At 43.4% G+C, this 19143-nt stretch overlaps 1 protein-coding gene across 2 annotated transcripts in view; it reads left to right on the top strand.

Annotated features, from left to right (window-relative positions):
* Positions 1-18488, top strand: part of gcgra (glucagon receptor a) — an 82625-nt gene extending 64137 nt beyond the window's left edge. For both annotated transcript variants that reach the window (XM_056252355.1, XM_056252363.1), the window contains exons 10-14: positions 3621-3690; positions 9587-9675; positions 10767-10914; positions 17459-17500; positions 17603-18488. In XM_056252355.1, coding sequence (XP_056108330.1) covers positions 3621-3690; positions 9587-9675; positions 10767-10914; positions 17459-17500; positions 17603-17965 — 712 coding nt within the window. In that variant the 3' untranslated portion in view covers positions 17966-18488. The remainder of the gene's footprint in view (positions 1-3620; positions 3691-9586; positions 9676-10766; positions 10915-17458; positions 17501-17602) is intronic.
* Positions 18489-19143: the final 655 nt, after the last annotated feature.

Genomic DNA, 19143 nt, shown 5'->3' on the forward strand with positions numbered 1-19143 from the left:
TTGTTCAAAGACCTGAGATCTAAAATCGGTCTGAGGCCGCCGTCTTTCTTGGGAACCAGAAAATAACGGCCATAAAACCCCGACTCGGTCATAGATGGTTGGACTCTCTCTATGGCGCCCTTTTGCAACAGCGTCGCAATTTCTGAGCGGAGCGTGCCGGCGGCCAGCGGGCTGATAGTAGATTCGAGCCGCGCGCGCGCGCACGAGGCGGGCGGCGGCGAAACTGTAGCAGATAGCCGTTCTTTATAATGCTTAGTACCCACGGGGAAATGCCTGGAATGGCTTCCCACGCTTTGGAGCATGCGGCTAGTGGCCGAATGGCTATATCGCCCTGATTGCTGCACATAGCGGGCTGGACACGGTGTGTGGGCGCGCTTTGAATGTGTGTGGCAACGGGATTTGCACTCAGAGAGGAGTCTATGGGCCGTGAAACAGAGCGAGCAGAGAGGGGACACGCGCACGAGCTCGTGGGCGTGTTTATGTTCTCTGATATTAGAGCGGGCTGTGCCTGTTTCATGTGATGGGGCTCTGATAGAGACACGGGATATGTTATGCTTGTGTGTATGGGTGAGCACATGATTGTGGGCACATTTTCTACACAACTGGCAAATTTTCTCTTTTTGAGATTTCTCTGGGTAGCCGTAAAAACGGCTTTTTGTCGCTCGCAAGCGGGCTGGGACACCGGCTTGTTTGTGGCGGTCAACACTACAGCAGTCGGCGAAATAACGGGGACTGGCAGAGGGCAAAGCTTTGACGGCGGTCCGGCCGCAGCGGGAGAGCACCGTCGTTTTCTTGACTTTGCTAGGCAGACTTCTGATGATCAGGCTTCAGCGTGATCTTAGGTCGCGGGCCTCGTGGGGGCGGCGGTCTGCGGCGGCTGTCAGAGCGAGAGCGAGGGCGGCCGCCCTGTCTGCGCTGGGCTGTTTGAGTCTGCGGAGGGGGGCGCTGTGGGGGAGCTCTGGCAGGAGGCTCGCGAGAGCGGCCCGCGGAAGAGCTAGCGCGGCGGGGCAGAAACAAATTCATCGCCTGAGTAGCTTTCTGGACCTCAGAAAAGCGATCGACGATTCCCATGACAGCAGATCCAAAAAGGCCCGTCGGGGAGAGGGGCGCGTTAAGAAACGCGGCGCGCTCAGAATCGCCCATGTCGGCGAGCGTGAGCCATAAGTGTCTCTCGGCAACACAAAGGCTGGCCATGCATCTCCCCAGAGCTTGTGCGGCGGCTTTAGTGGCGCGAAGGGCGAGGTCCGTAGCACTTCTCAGATCCGTGACAGCGGGGGAGGGGTTTCTACCGCTTTCGGCCCACTCACGGAGAATATCGCTCTGTAATACTTGGAGGACAGACATAGAATGTAGCGCTGCGGCGGCCTGACCGGCGGCGGCGTAGGCGCGAGCATGAAAGCTCGAGGTCGCTCTGCAAGCTTTCGAAGGAAGCGTGGGGGAAGAGCGCCATCTAGCAGAGGGCGGGCAGAAGTGTGCGGCGACCAAGTCCTCGATGGGCGGCATGGCTGAGTAACCTTTTTCGGCGGCTCCGTCCACCGAGCGCAGCGAGGCGGATATATCAGAGCGGTTTCTAGCCGAGAGCGGGGCATTCCAGGACTTCGTCAGCTCAGCATGAAGTTCAGGCAGGAATGGGGCGGCCCGGTTGCACGCGGGGGTCGAGCGCCGATGAAAAAAGCTGCCGTCCATCCGGTTCGGGGCCTGCTCGGGTGGAGGAGACCACTCGAGACCGAGGCGTTCGACGGCCTGTGAGATTAGTGCATTAGTTCCTCCTCTATCCCGGCGCGGATCCCCGCCGACTCTCTCGTGGAACCGAGAGATGACCATTCTTCACTGTCTGATGCGAGCAGTGAACAGGAGTCCTTCTCCTCCGCGGCGTCATCGGAAGCGACAAAGCGGCCACTCGGCGGCAACTGTATGTCCGGCAGGGGCGGGGAGGGAGAGCGGGAAGCGGGAGGCGGCGACGGCGGCCCGCATGGTTCCGCTGGGGGCTCCGGCGGCCTCTGGGAGCGGCGTTTTCTTCTTACGCGGCGAAGAGGGAGGCGGCGCGGGAGCGGATTTTGCTGCCAGAAGTCGTGCCCGCAGGGACGACAACGGCAGGCTCTCACAGAAGTCACATCCTCCATCCGCGAGGGCGAGTTCTGCGTGCTCGAGTCCCAGGCAGAGAGCGCAGATGACATGGCGGTCTCCGTCCTCGAGACGAGCGCGGCAAGAGCCGCAGGAAAAACGAGACATCTTTAAAAAGACGCTCGGCTCTTTTAGATATAAATAGAGAAAAGAGAAGGATACAGTCGTCGGATGGCGCTAGCTTGCAGGGCGGCTGAAGGTGGCGAAGACGGCCGGCTTCTTCAGGGTCCGGGAGCTCGCTAGAGTGATGCCTTCTCGACGGCGACGGCTTTTCTCAGGACAGCAGAAGCGTGCAGCTTGCTGAAGATGAAATGAATCAACATATAAGCCTGGGAGAGACTGTTATATACACCATAGCCACGCCCATTCTGGCGGGCCATGACGCAATGAGCGCGCGGGCGCCTCTCATTGGAAGCGGGTTCAGCCCTGCTCTCCCATAGGCTTAAGCAGTTCTCTCTGAGCGAACCAATGAGCTGCTAGCTAGCCTGCTCTAGGTCTGCCGCAGAGGAACTGCGTTGTCAATGGATACAAATTATGAAATAATTTTTTGGCTTCAATATCTCAGCAAAGATGAATCTTTCCCGCAGCGTAAGCTAGCTTACGCAATACGAGAGAACCTCTCGTAAGAGAACCCTCAGTTTTCGCCAACTCAGAAAAGCCAAGCCAATGTTGATTCTTGTTTTATTACGAATTCTGTCGCGTTCTCTTTTTGCTAGCAGACTCTCCTCTGTTCGCAAATGTTTTTTTTAAACTGGTGATTCCCCGGAGGTTGGAGATTTAGCTGATCCATGCATGTCAAACTTTCTCACTCATTGTGACAACTAACCACTCCCACACCATATACTTGTCAAAGTAACCAGAGAAACTTTTGTCTATTTACGGATATGACGAGACACACACGGACGACGAGTGACGTATGTACACAGTTTCCCATGAAAACCTTCCCGCTAGGTTTAAAATATAAACATATATAATAGGCTTAGCATAGTGAATCAGGGTAAGGCACACACACACACACACACACACAAAAAAACACAAATTTTGAAAGAAGATTTAAATTATGTTCATTTGAACAAAAAAGTTGCATAGTGTGCCTTTAATTAATATGATTCAGTACGTATTTGTGCAATTACAGTGTAACAATGACACCTTAAAATAAAGTGTAACCTAAAACGTTATACATTTAGACTATATCAACCCTGTAAAATCTGACGCATTTTCCCTTTTTTTTTTTTATGGAACAGTTTATTGAAACTTCAGACAAAAGATTTATAAATAATCCTCAAAAGCCTGATGCACCATATTTGATACTCACATGTTAACATGATTTTTTTTCTTTCTAAAAAGTATGTATGTATAATTAAGTAAACCTAAGTTGCCTCAGTAAGTGTTAATTATAAGTGATTATGTTGTGTGTGTTGAGTATATTTAATGAACACAAGTAGCCCTCATTTGCTCATTTACTGTGATGTATTTGATCTCTTGTTGTTGATCAGATGCTGGATGCAGAATATTCACATGGAGTACTGGTGGATCATTCGCTCTCCCATCCTGCTGGCCGTGTTGGTGAGTGAGACACTCGTTCATGTCCCTCATCAGCCTCTCTTAGCTGTACTTATCAGTCTGAGTCTCCCACATCCAGAGCACTGTTAATGACACTTCATCTCCTGTAATGCCACTTTACCTCCACCCTTGAAGTCAACATGAAACCAAAATTGCTTTTTTGCCTTGATTATCTGGAGATTGGACAGGAAAGTAGAAGGAAAGAGGGGGAATGGATTCAGGACCTGCACACACAACATTACCAACACGCCTCTTTTATGTTGTTTTTGTAATTATTTAACATCATTTAAACATCATTTAAACATTGAATTGCTCCACATCTGCTTATGTCACAAATCCCAATCAATCAATTAATCAATCAATCAATCAATGGATAAGCTTCTCATATATTTTTCGTCATTGAATATTCTTTTCCACTCAGAAATGCATCTTTTTACAACTTCAGTGACCCAGTGTTTAAAAAGAAAAGGGCTGGCAAATTTAAAAATAATGCAATAAAAAAGTGTGTAGTACTAAACCAAGTTGTATTAGTGTAATTCGGTGTAATAGCAGAGTGATGACCACACACAGTTACAATACCACTAATTATGAAGAATTAATGTGGTACAACACAAAACGTAAAACGTATTAGTTGTTTCTTAGCTAGACTTTTAGCCCAGACAAGACTTGAGACTTAAAAGCCGATTTTCCACCGTCAGGTCGAACGGTTCTAAGAACGGTAAGGAATGGTTCCGGTTATGGGTGAATTCCAATCAGAAGTGAGCATCCCTATTCACTATTTACTCCGAAGGGCAGAGCCCTTGAAGTGGGGAGTTTTGAGGGAGCAGGGCACTTGCGTGTCATAATGTAGCCATTTTGGAACGCACTTGCTGAAGGGAGCAATGAAAGACCACGTAATTTCCTCATTATCTTCACCTGGAATGTTACCAATACAATGCAGTGTGACGTCCATCAACCCCATTAGGTGTTCTTACAACAGGAATTTTGTTATTATTGCTGTTAATATAATTGTTGCCAAAAAATGTGCATTATAATGAAGTTCTTAAAATATGCATTATCTATTTGTGTGAGTGTGTTTCCTCTGTGCTCTGCATGTAGTCACATTTACCTTACATATACACTCACCTAAAGGATTATTAGGAACACCATACTAATACTGTGTTTGACCCCATTTCGCCTTCAGAACTGCCTTAATTCTACGTGGCATTGATTCAACAAGGTGCTGAAAGCATTCTTTAGAAATGTTGGCCCATATTGATAGGATAGCATCTTGCAGTTGATGGAGATTTGTGGGATGCACATCCAGGGCACGAAGCTCCCGTGTCACCACATCCCAAAGATGCTCTATTGGGTTGAGATCTGGTGACTGTGGGGGCCATTTTAGTACAGTGAACTCATTGTCATGTTCAAGAAACCAATTTGAAATGATTCAAGCTTTGTGACATGGTGCATTATCCTGCTGGAAGTAGCCATCAGAGGATGGGTACATGGTGGCCATAAAGGGATGGACATGGTCAGAAACAATGCTCAGGTAGGCCGTGGCATTTAAACCATGCCCAATTGGCACTAAGGGGCCTAAAGTGTGCCAAGAAAACATCCCCCACACTATTACACCACCACCACCAGCCTGCACAGTGGTAACAAGGCATGATGGATCCATGTTCTCATTCTGTTTACGCCAAATTCTGACTCTACCATCTGAATGTCTCAACAGAAATCGAGACTTATAAGACCAGTCAACATTTTTCCAGTCTTCAACTGTCAAATTTTGGTGAGCTCTTGCAAATTGTAGCCTCTTTTTCCTATTTGTAGTGGAGATGAGTGGTACCCGGTGGGGTCTTCTTCTGTTGTAGCCCATCCGCCTCAAGGTTGTGTGTGTTGTGGCTTCACAAATGCTTTGCTGCATACCTCGGTTGTAACGAGTGGTTATTTCAGTTAGAGTTGCTCTTCTATCAGCTTGAATCAGTCGGCCCATTCTCCTCTAACCTCAAGCATCAACAAGACATTTTCGCCCACAGGACTGCCGCATACTGGATGTTTTTCCTTTTTCACACCATTCTTTGTAAACCCTAGAAATGGTTGTGCGTGAAAATCCCAGTAACTGAGCAGATTGTGAAATACTCAGACCGACCCGTCTGGCACCAACAACCATGCCACGCTCAAATTTGCTTAAATCTCCTTTCTTTCCCATTCTGACATTCAGTTTGTAGTTCAGGAGATTGTCTTGACCAGGACCACAGCCCTAAATGCATTGAATCAACTGCCATGTGATTGGTTGACTAGATAATTGCATTAATGAGAAATTGAACAGGTGTTCCTAATAATCCTTTAGGTGAGTGTACATTTACCTTAAACATATTTCTTACCTATGAAACTCGGATGACGAAATATGTGTGAAATATCACAAACAAAACAACTTGAATTATTCTGTTAATGCGTTAACTTTAAAATGAATCGCAAGGATTTGCCACTCTGGGTCACATGACCTATAAAATGACTATCTTGAAATTTAATATCACAATTCCCTTCACTAACAGCCTTGTGGAAGGGCCCTTTGTATTCAGTTGTTCACTTTCATTTGGAACACCCATACAAATGACGTCCCCTTCCCGAAGTGCCCTTCAAGGGAGCACAAACGCTGTTTGGAATTCGCCCTATATTTCCACTAGCTTGGTTCGACACGGCACGCATACAAACCGTTCTCAGACCGTGCTGCTAAAATGCATGGAGTGACGTTTCCACTCAGGATTGGTCACTTGTCTTTTGCCTGGCTGCCAGTTTCTCTGTAGCTGGCTAAGCACGTCATTTGAGCAAAAGTCAATAATAAAATTAAATTAAATATCTGGTCATCCTCCATAACACAGTCGCTATTGTCACTACACGCCCATGTCATTCCAAACTCGTAAGACTCTTGTTCATCTTTGGAAAACAAATTAAGATATTTTTAATGAAATATGAGAGATTTCTGTCCCTCCATTGAAAGTCTGTTCACCCAAAACTTCACTTCAAAAAGTTCATAAAGAGATCATAAAATAAATCCATAGGAATCGAGGGGCTCAATCCAAGTCTTCTGAAGAGACATGTTCACTATATATGTAGGACAGATTTAATTTATTTTTTTTGTCACATATAAACATTGTTTAGCATAGTTCTAACATATAACTCAACCGTACTTGCTTGAAACGCGAGAACAAACCTCAATGGTTATTGTACATGCTTAAGATTCCTTTTAACAAATTTAAGAGCACTTTTACTATAAGGTACCTATTATGTACTAACCATTGTTAGCATTACCTAACAATGACAATGATGTTAATGATTATTGTTAACATTAGTTGCTAAAAATATTACTGTTCATTGTTATAATATAATATTAACAGAAATAAATGTTGATTTTAATAATATATTGGCAAATGTTGAAATGAACGTGTACTAAGATTAATAAATTCTTTAGAAGTATTGTTCATTGTTCATGTTAACTAATGTAGTTCACAAATGTTAACAAATGAAACCTTATTGTAAAGGGTTACCAAATAATATATGTATAAGGAAACAAAATAGGTACAGAGCACGGTGAAGGAAAAAATCGATGAGATGCGAGGAAAAATGATGTCAATGTTTTCGTGTTCTCTTACTAATGTCTGCATTCCCCAGAGAAAGTTTGTGTCCGCTCGCAAAATGTTTTGCATCCAGAAAGTTTCTTGGAGAAATGCAAAAGTTTTGTGAGAGAACACAAAAGCTTAGAAATGTATTTTTTCCTTGCATCCCATATTTTTTTCCATCACCATGTCCCAGACTCCTTAAATAGGCATGATTAGTCTACACTCACCGGCCACTTTATTAGGTACACCTGTCCAACTGCTCGTTAACACTTAATTTCTAAGCAGCCAATCACATGGCGGCAACTACGTGCATTTAGGCATGTAGACATGGTCAAGACAATCTCCTGCAGTTCAAACCGAGCATCAGTATGGGAAAGAAAGGTGATTTGAGTGACTTTGAACGTGGCATGATTGTTGGTGCCAGAAGGGCTGGTCTGAGTATTTCAGAAACTGCTAATCTACTGGGATTTTCACGCACAACCATCTCTAGGGTTTACAGAGAATGGTCCGAAAAAGAAAAAACATCCAGTGAGCGGCAGTTCTGTGGGCGGAAATGCCTTGTTGATGCCAGAGGTCAGAGGAGAATGGCCAGACTGGTTCGAGCTGATAGAAGGGCAACAGTGACTGAAATAACCACTCGTTACAACCGAGGTATGCAGCAAAGCATTTGTGAAGCCACAACACGCACAACCTTGAGGCGGATGGGCTACAACAGCAGAAGACTCCACCGGGTACCACTCATCTCCACTACAAATAGGAAAAAGAGGCTACAATTTGCAAGAGCTCACCAAAATTGAACAGTTGAAGACTGGAAAAATGTTGCCTGGTCTGATGAGTCCCGATTTCTGTTGAGACATTCAGATGTTAGAGTCAGAATTTGGCGTAAACAAAATGAGAACATGGAACCATCATGCCTTGTTACCACTGTGCAGGCTGGTGGTGGTGGTGTAATGGTGTGGGGGATGTTTTCCTGGCACACTTTAGGCCCCTTAGTGCCAATTGGGCATGGTTTAAATGCCACGGCCTACCTGAGCATTGTTTCTGACCATGTCCATCCCTTTATGGCCACCATGTACCCATCCTCTGATGGCTACTTCCACCATGTCACAAAGCTCTAATCATTTCAAATTGGTTTCTTGAACATGACAATGAGTTCACTGTACTAAAATGGCCTCCACAGTCACCAGATCTCAACCCAATAGAGCATCTTTGGGATGTGGTGGAACGGGAGATTCGCATCATGGATGTGCAGTCGACAAATCTGCGGCAACTGTGTGATGCCATCATGTCAATATGGACCAAACTCCCTGAGGAATGCTTCCAGCACCTTGTTGAATCTATGCCACGAAGAATTGAGGCAGTTCTGAAGGCAAAAGGGGGTCCAACCCGTTACTAGCATGGGGTACCTAATAAAGTGGCCGGTGAGTGTATATTAAAAGCAATATAATCACAAAACTAATGAAATTTAGTTATATAAGTCCTGTTCTGTCAGTCTAATTCAAAATCCTGTGGCCATTTTAATTCAAATTCACATTCATGACCTAAAAAGAGGCTATTCTTAAATTCAGAATTTTGCCCATATTCCATATTCATAGTAAGAATTATTATATTAACAATATTCCTGTGACTCAGGCTTGACTGTATTATTTGACGTAACAGAAGGAATATGAAGAACACAGGAAGGTTAAATGTTTTATGCTGTTTTATGCTCACACTGTCACACCCAATTACATTGCATTCGCTTTAGCATTAAACACAAGTCATTTCCATTATGCACAATATTGCCATAATGTCGACTCTCAGTAAATCAGGAGGTGACTACATGTAATATGTTTTAGAGTCTACAGCTATGATTTCAAAGAATCGCCCTCCCCTAATCCAGTGTCTTATTTCCACATGATTGCGACGAAAGGCGCAATACTGTGTACAATTGTTTGGCATCCATAATGCTCACATTGGCTGTGAAGTGCAGATGAGCATTTAGCAATGTGCAGTGATGTTTCTATGTAACTGTTCAAGTGTTCCTCTAGTGGGCAGAAATTCCTATGTTTGAATTATCATAGGGCTGGACTGTTCTACTTCTATTTCCAGACTCTGTCAAGCATTGCTGACTTCCTTCCCCCACTCTTCTTGCCACCCCAGTCACTCATCCTGAGTCATTTGTTCTTCTGTTAAAAGCGCTTTATAAATGAAGGTGACTTGACTTGACTGTGAGGGAACTGTTGTGTCAGTTTTGTCCTGCTAATATGACATAATGGTCTTAACCAGGGCATTATGATGTTCTCTTCTCTGTTCAGATTAACTTCTTCATATTCATACACATCATCAAGATACTCGTGTCCAAACTGAGGGCGCACCAAATGAGATATACTGACTACAAGTTCCGGTGGGTGTCCTGCAGTTTAAGGGTTAGTTCACCCAAAAGTGTAATGTCTGGTATTATTTATTCACCCTTATTCCAAACCATTTGCTTCAGAGATACAGCATGAAATTTAAGTTATTTATTTGCTGAAAATCTCACATCTCCTTTAATTCAGAGTCTTCAAACTTTTTGCATCACAATTGGTTATGAGAGACTTGAAAACCAATAACATTTGCAAATAGGATGTGATGTGTTGATGCACAATATCCACCATATTTTAATAATTTGCATGCAAACGTGATCAAGATGTGAGACCTGCAGCATATAGTCGAGGGATTTTCAGTCTTGCATTAATATGTTCATGGTTATCTAATGTTGATTATGGTAACATGACATGCAAGTTAACAGATATCATAAAATATTTAATATTTTTTAGTAACACCGTGTCCACACCAAATTGAGACTACACTGGATGCAACAAAGCGACCGTTGCAAATCCATTTGTCCTTCTTGACAGAAGTAGTGCATAAATGTGTCATTTAATTTCTCACTGCATCCAGTGTAGACAGCATCATTGATTATAATGTATTGTATTTGCTTTTTTCGTATCGCGTCACGCCGCTTGCATCTGATGTAGACATGGTGTAAGTTTTTTATTTTTATAGTTGTTGTTTTTATTTTCTAATTATTTATATATAGGGTTGCACATAAAGAAGGCATATTATTATTATATTGCTTTACCTCTTTTATAAAAAGTTATTTTACTACTGTTGTAGATTACAGTTGTCCTGAAAAAAATATATATTTCATGATTCTAATAATTAGAATGTTTATTTATTTTAATTTCACATTGTTTAATTATTAGCTTTTCACCAACTCATGAACCTTCTGCAGTTCCCTCACGAACCCCCATTAGGAAAAACCCTTGTATAAAACATTCAGTACTTTCTTCAAAACAACAGAAAGAAAGTCATACGGGTTTGGAACAATATGTGGGTGAGTAAGTGATGACAGAATATGCATTTTTGAGTGAACTGTCCCATTAAGCATTTGCACAATATTGTGTGTTTGTTTCCAGGTGACCTGTGTATCTTTCTTTTTTCTCTCCTTTTCAGGCTTGCTAAGTCCACCCTCACTCTGATTCCGTTACTGGGGATCCATTCGGTCCTGTTTTCGTTCGTTACTGACGAGTCTACCTCACATGGTGCTCTACCCCTGCGCCTCACAAAGCTCTTCATTGACCTCTTCTTTAACTCCTTCCAGGTAAGAAAGCCTTAATACACCATCACTCTTCCTTTCATTGTGTGCATTTTCAGTGGAATGACAGGACAATGAATTGACTGAATTGCATTCAATTCAAATCAATTCAACACACCCACACAACAGATCAATTTAGTCCAACAAATACTGTTTTCAGGTACTGTAACTATAGAAATAAATATTGACCAAATCTATTGAATCTATTGATTATATAATATGCTGAGTAGAGCATTCTACTTATTAAAAGTAGTATGAAAAGAGCATTACATATAATTAAAACATGTATATTAAATACAAATGATCATATGTGAATAATTAAATTTTTAGAAAACCTACTGAAAATTGTAGTTATTATGTAGTAGGCTTATTACTTAAATGTCTCAGGTTATGACTGTAAACATGGTTCTCTGAAGGGGAACGAGACATTATATCATGAGTTGACGCTACGGGAACGCTGCTCGTGAGCTGGTGTCTGAAGCACGTGTTGGATGCCAATCTTGATTGGTTACTGCAGTCGGGTGATGTTACATCTGCGCTGTTCGAGTCTATAAGGATGGCTAGAAAGAACGTCAACAGCTTTGTTTGTCTGAAGGAAGATGTACAGGAATGCCTGAAAGTATGGCAAAGTGATGCAGTGTCTCCCCTTCTCAGGGAACCATGGATACAGTTGTAACCTGAGATATTACCTAAGTGGAACTCTACACTGCATCATGAGTTGATGCTTTGGGAATGAAACATCCACTATGCCATACTGAAAAAATGCCTGCTCACTGTGCTATGAAATCACCAGCGAGCTAAGCTGTAGCCAAATATTGCCATACAGTGCACCTACTGACCCAGAACTAACAGATTGAGACAAAGTCCGCAGCTCAATACCAACCATGTTATATGATCTTAGACTAAGTGACCCAAAAGCATAACTGACTAAGTAGATCGCAGCCTCACTGCATTTGCCAACCAAAAAGGAGGGGCAGACTAGAGGACTGTCACCCAGATTCTCAGCCATAGTTCCAGAGGGACAACGTCCTGCCAGGGAGCAAATTATTAAGCATCCTATCCTAAGGACCAGAAGAGGCCTCAGAAGGGTACACCATTCTCTCAACTGCCTGTTCTACCCAGGAAAAAAAGAGTCCTTCCCTCTTGGGATGCGCTCTACCAGATATCAAGTCCTCTAGAGAACTAGTCGATGTAAAGTCGTCCGACTATTACCTACAGTATGAATCGAAGGGGCTACTGAGAGAGCGGGAGCCATAGCGCTCTCATACCATTCTCTACCAAGTCCCTCTTGTTGGCTAATGGTTGTCCATTCCTACAGTTCCAGCAAACGACAGAGAGCAGGCCACTAGCTAGTACAGAGTCCACTTATAGTTAGTCCCAATACTCCTTATGGACTGTTAGGAAAACTTGCTAACATGCCCACAGAATGTCCGTACTTATCACCTCCAGGTATAGACTGGAGGTGCAACAAATGAAGGAGTGAGGCACAGAAGCGGAAAAGCTCATTATCATTACTATACTGCCCATACATATATGGGAAAAGACTGATGCAGCCTCCAATCTAGGAAGAGGCTCAGATAGCTCAGATATACCCATTACTCCAATATGAATGTAATTCAACGAGAAGCAGATTATAGTGTTCAAGGACACAACAGACAAAGGGATGGGGCCCTAACAGCCAAACCCTGCTCCATATCTGTGTGGCACCTTTCCCCAAAGGGGACACACTCTGTAACTAAAAGTGGGTAATAAAATGTGAGCACACCAACTTTACTGAATGAGTATGATTCTGAGGGAAGCCCAATAAACCGCAGAGGCGATATACTAAAAAGGTGGGGCAATATGTGGCCACTTATTCAAATTAAAGCACCTGAGCTTTCCATGCTCAGGAAAAGATAATACCTGAGCCAATACTACTGCACTAGTCCAATTTATTCAAGAAGTGAACAGATGAGACCCATCGGCTCCAACTGACTTGTTGAATTTCCTCATTCATATCTGGAGGAGTGAAATATTGATACAGGAGGAAATAAACTCGACCTCAACTGCCACTTCACTCATGTATCAGAAGTCAAGATGAGGATTCGGCTTCTTTCACTCTTAGCCGAGATGACATCCCTTAGATCTCTTTTTTACTTCTTACGAGGTCGCCGCCTCGAGCCCCGACTCCTCGAAGCGGAGCACAGATAGAGCCGCTCTCCTTTTGACCCTGTCTCCAGCTGGGGTCAGGAACAGAGTCAGAAGTGGGATGTGGGATGTGGGACTGTGGCGGTGGATGTACCACTTAAACGACTCTCTGATCTTCTGGACCACTGCCTCGACAGCGGTAAGAAAAAGACCAGTAGGCATTACAGAGACATCCAGAAAAAAAACTCCATCTTTATCCTTGAGCCCCGAGAGACTAAAGGTGATGATACACAGGGCAACTTTTTGAGCAATGTTGCTGGGCAATCTTGCCGAGTGATTGTTGCTTGGGCACTTTCCCATTGAAAATGGGCAATAAATGTATAAATGGATAATTTATATCGGTCTTGGGCACTGTGTCTCATCTGGTTGCCCGTTGAGGGAAACATTGCCCAGCAACATTGCCCAAAAAGTTGCCCTGTGTATCATCACCTTAAGTCAAAAATGCCTCTCCATGGCAACCATGGCAGCAAGTGAGGAGCCGATGGAGCAAGCCTCCTGCTTAGCCTTCCATGAAGACGCCACCACGGGGACGAGGTAGCTCGCAAGAGACTCCTAAACAGGGCATCACCGCATATCTGTCTTCAGCAAGCCCCTTAAAGTTGGTGTAACTATTCATAATAGGGGCGTGAACACGGGCCGAAAACAGATTCTCCCATAATCTTGGAGGAAAGGAAGGCTCACTGGATCGTAACTCTTATGATTTGCTTGAAATCTCTCAAACCTGCTTGGGATAGATTCCTCTCTCTCCACAGACCAATCCAATTTTAACTTGGCCATGGCACTGGTCTTTACATCAATCAGCTCCTCATATGTGGGGGTGATGGAGGAGACAGACTCACTCATAACATCCTCCTCAACTCCCATCACATCTAGTTCCTCAGAACAAGATCTAGCCAATAACATGCTCTCTGCTATGCTCCCTTTGCAGCAGCGGGCCACATTCTGCAGGGTGCAGACGCCTGGGTCCCATCCCCCTTAAAAAAGTATCAGACGGGAGTGGAGCTTCCTCACTGTGAAGCAGGGTTCTCAAGTCTCACGCATTGGCCGTGAGACACACGCAATTCAACCAGTTCACACGCTCACACGCCACACCATGTATTTCTCACGCTGAAAAGACAATGCCAACCAAGTTGTCCTGCAAGCTTTATATATAACGTTGTATACGAGGCGCAGGCACACAAAGTGAAGTTTCCTGCCGCCAGCGCGTCCGTATCTCGGCCAGATTGCGTTCGTTACTAGGCAACATAGATGCACGAACACACGGAAGTTGACGGAACATTCTCGGCCACCGTACGTCCGTTACTAGGTAACCAACAATATCGCGCGAACACACGTCGTGATCATAGGTCGTGTTGGAGAAGGTAAGTTGGAAGAAAGCTTGTCTAACATTTTTAGGCTAGAACATTTAATATATAGCCAATCGTATACATTATTATTGATGCAGTCAAAAACTCTACAACTACTTTGCAACCAGGCCAGAAGCTTTTGCTAGGGGAAATGTTAGTGGGTATGGGAAGGAATGAAGTTTATTGAAGAATTGAATTTTATTTTAAATTATATATTATACTGTATTAATAGTCTTTCTAGTTACATTAAGGCTACATGTATTAAGGCAGAGTGTTCTGGGTAATATTTTATATCCTATCAAAACATACATTATAATCATTGCCATTGCATTTGTATTTTTCAAAGATGTCAGGGAAAAATGCAAAAAGATTTGTTTTTCCAAACTGTTTGGAGCAATTTGTTATATTTTAGTAATTTTGAAATATAACATTAAAGAGTATATTTGATGTGATGAATTGCTCTGTCATTTATCAGATTTACCAATTGTTATAATTTTTATTTGTACTGGTTAATTATGAACAATGGGTAAAATTGGGGGGGGGGCTCCACTGGGGCTCCTCCCCTTGGGCTCCTCCCCTAACCGCATGTGATCTCACTCCAAGCTTTTGATAAAACTTGAGAACCCTGCTGTGAAGTGTTCAAAGTGAGAACAACCAGCCCCCTCAAGAGGGCTAGGATTGAAAAATAAAGTCAAAGTTTAGGAGATGTGGCACATCAAGACATTTAACACACAGATCATCTACAGGCATCATCATCAACAGGCATCATCTAGGATTATATATCTTAAGAACGATGTGACACATTTCCTAAACCTTGACTTTTTGTTCAATCCTAGCCACTAACACAGAGATCTCACGAACAGACAAACAAATGGCTTCCTGAAGACAAAGACCCTTATATAATCTGCCAGTGCGACCTGTGATGTCACCCAACTGCGGTAGTCAATCAAGATTGGTGTGTAACACACGTGCTTCAGACACCGGCTCATGAGTAGCATTCCCTTAGTGTCAACTCATGCCACAGTGTAGAGTTCCACTTCTAAATGAAACTCTTACAACATTTATATGGATAATTTTATTATTTATCTTACAATTCTGTATCTTGTTTGTCACCTCAATTCAATATCAGAAATTTAATTGAAATTTAAGGCACTCTCAATTCAATTATGAATTATGCATTACAAAAAGATGGATAACAAGCTCAAAGCTCAGATGTAATAACAAATTAAACATTGTCATGTTCTCGATATGCGAGAGAGAAATCACTTCACCTTGCCAAAATCTCCCTGAAAGCCCCACATGCTGCAAATCAGCAATGCATTCAAATGTCCCTTGATCGGGCAGCAGCTTTGAAAAAAAAACAACATTTTGTAGCTTATTTTACTGTCAGGACTAATTGCTTTGAGAAAGCAGGAGCTACAAATTGGCTGACTCACCCTTTGACAAACTGATAATGAAACTCAAGTGGAGCACAGCTGCAATGCGTTGAATTTGTATCATCTGCCTGGAGGAAATGGCCTGATGAGACTTTTCATATGTGCAAAGATAAAGAGAGAGAGAGGACATACAACTTGACTGTTATTTATCCATCTGCAGATGGATAAGCACTTCATGCTTATTGGCTTTTGAATACTTTACTGCAGATTGCACTAACTGAACCCTAGGCCTCTTTCATATTGTCATATTTAGCACATTCGCAAAATAGGCTGATTATTACTTTTATAGATTTTTGAAAGCACTTTGTTTTTATTTACAGAATGTTTGACTATGAACAACCACAGATCATGATGTTAAGTATACGTTGTATACGTTTAGCAGTGTGTGGTCCCTGGGAATCAAACCTATGAACTTGGCATTGCTAATCTTACTGTACTAGTCGAGCTACACCTTGAGAACAGCTTGAATTGCTAATCCAGGCTGGTTTATGGTGGTTGTTAGTTCTGGTTTAAGTTAGGGTTAAGTGTAGGGTTAGAGTCGCGGTTTGGACTATTCGATAGGAATGTTGCCCTCGACCTGTGGTTTGTAGCTTAGTTTTGTGGCGAGCAGGACGAGGCAGAGGGCCGTGAGAGAGCGGCACGAGGCCGGTGGCGTGATTGATAATGAGGGACACCTGCGCGGCGCACCGGTCTCGTATCTCTCACTGTCGTCGCTCCTCCTTTATGCTTCCGCTCCTCCGTGAGAGATACGAGAACGGTGCGTCGCGCAGGTGTCGCTCATTGTCAATCACGCCACCGGCCTCGTGCCGCTCTCTCACGGCCCTCGTCCTGCTCACAACAAGTTTATTGTTAGTATGACATGGACTTAAAAAGAACATGCTTTTGTACAAAATATTAAAATATGTATCTATTCATTAGAAGAGGTTTTTCCTCCACCACCTGCATGACGTCATTAAAGGGATAGTTCACTCAAAAATGTCAATTCTGTCATTTACTCACCCTCAAGTTGTTTCAACCCTGTATGAGTTTCTTTCCTCTGCTGAACGCATGAGAAGATATTTTGAAGAATGTCGGTACATTCAAACAGTTGATGGGAGTCAATGGGGTTCATCAACTGTTTGGTTACCCATATTCTTCAAAATGGTAAAATACTATGGTAGTTAAGCGACACCTCTGGTCTTTTCAGCAGGTTGTGTGTTTATACCAAACCACCTTGTTGTAGGTGTGTCTTAAAGTCGGCATGAAACGAAAGGTCCGATAGTCTTTTGAAGTGAAACATTTCTCGAACAAGAAAAAATTATTTTGTTAATGGGAAATTGATTGGATGGTTGTGGTTTGCTATTGCTGCGATCTCAAGTGACAGGTTATCCTGTCGTCGTGCCAGTAACCATGTCATCAGAGAGAAGAAGAGATGTTGCTACAAGAGGGAGGGGAAGTTATTTTGATTAAAGACAATGAGGGCACATGAATAAAAAAATTATGATGTGCAAGGATTTATAATAAGCAAAAATGAGAATTGTCAGTTTTGATTGCATGGTGACGTTAAAAGATTTACTTATTCATGCTCTGACATGTTCACAGGGGCTGCTGGTAGCAATCTTATATTGCTTCGTCAACAAGGAGGTGAGTTCAACTCTTTTCTTTAATGTACACAACCTTACAAAGGTAGTTCTGGATTCACAAATCTGTTTCTTTTCCATTCTGTGCATCTTCTTGATTGGTCAGGTTCAGTCTGAGATTCTGAAGAAATGGAGACGCTGGAAGCTTGGGAGGGACATTGAGGAGGAGTACCGCCACACTTACAGCCAGACCCTTCAGATGAAAAGTGGCAGCATCCTGGTCCATTCCTCCAACCTCCCTCGGCTGCCTGATATCGCTAACACTACCTCCCGGCTTGGGAGTCCAGAAGAGAAGCAGATGTTGGTGTCCAACAACCAAAATGGTATGGGTACTGGGCAGGGATGCCTGCAGTTCACCTCCACACCCCAGGATGGCTCCACCTGCAGTTCAATAACAGAGGAAATAGTGGTGGTGGACAGAGGAAAGTGTTGTAGCGTTCCACAGGGCAATGCTGAGAGAAACCTGTGAGATGAAGAAGACTCCAGGTGTCTCATCGAAGACCCATGGCCCAACCACTCTTGCTTCCTCTGGCTGAGGGCCCTGAACCCTTAGCCCTGGCTGGAGCGAGAGGTGTGTGTATGTATGTGTGTGTCCCTGGCAACCGTGTGAGTTTGTGAGAGCGCTGCCCTCTCTGAAGCTCAGCAGAAAACTCATGTTACATGGGCGAGCAGAAGGTGGACATATGTTAAGAAAGATTTGCACAAATGTACATGCTAACAAACCCTTTGATGAAAACAGAGTCTTAACTCTAGTGTTATACAATATAGCTGTCTGTGATGTTCATGATTTAGTAGAAAAAACCCCTCTGCACTGCATGGTCCAAATGGAACCAGCAACGGTTCAGCAAAAACATCTACAACCAGCGTCTCTGGATGGACAGAAAATTGGAGATACACTTAACTGAACTCATCAAAAACTTAAGCAAACCGGTTAATGCGTTACAGAGTGTGTGAGTTCGGACTGAACCGAAGGAACCCTACACAAATTTCCATGCAAGTTTATGCTAATTTGGGGCAGGTGGACCAGCAAAGCCATGCTGTCCACCTGCAAAAATATCTCGGGTGATGCTGATTGGTCAATGACATTCTCCTGGTTAAGTTAGTGAAAAAGCCTTGTGGTGAAACCAGCACACCAGCATTTTTGTTTGCATATATTTTGGAATCAATTGATGCTTTTGGGTACACGTAACAAGTAAAGCTGTTTGTGTTTAGTTTCATTAAAACCATCTTTGAATTTGTTAGAAATTAATTGCCAAGGCAAGGTATAGATATAGACTGATCAAGCCCCGTATTGCCCATGTGCCTTTTTCTGTAGGTCATAGACCCCAATATCAAAGCAAAAACAGAAAAGCCGCTTTTCCACCGTTGGGCCAACAAAAATGTAAGAATGGTAAGGAACAGTTCCAGTTATATTTCACTTGAGCTTGGTTCAACACGGCACGATTACAAACCGTTCTCAGACCGGAATTCTCAGCACGGTTGGCTAGAATGCATGTAGTGACGTCGCCACTCAGGATTGGTCACTTGTTTGTTGACTGGCTGCTAGTTTCTCTGTAGCTTGCCAAGCGCGCCATTTGAGCAAAGTAAATACAAGTTGATAATAAAATTAAAAGAAATATCTGATCATCCTCCATAATGTTGTCGCTA

Source organism: Rhinichthys klamathensis, unplaced genomic scaffold, assembly GCF_029890125.1.
Source record: "Rhinichthys klamathensis goyatoka isolate OS25496 unplaced genomic scaffold, OSU_Roscu_1.1 h1tg000004l_1, whole genome shotgun sequence".
Taxonomy (NCBI): domain Eukaryota; kingdom Metazoa; phylum Chordata; class Actinopteri; order Cypriniformes; family Leuciscidae; genus Rhinichthys; species Rhinichthys klamathensis.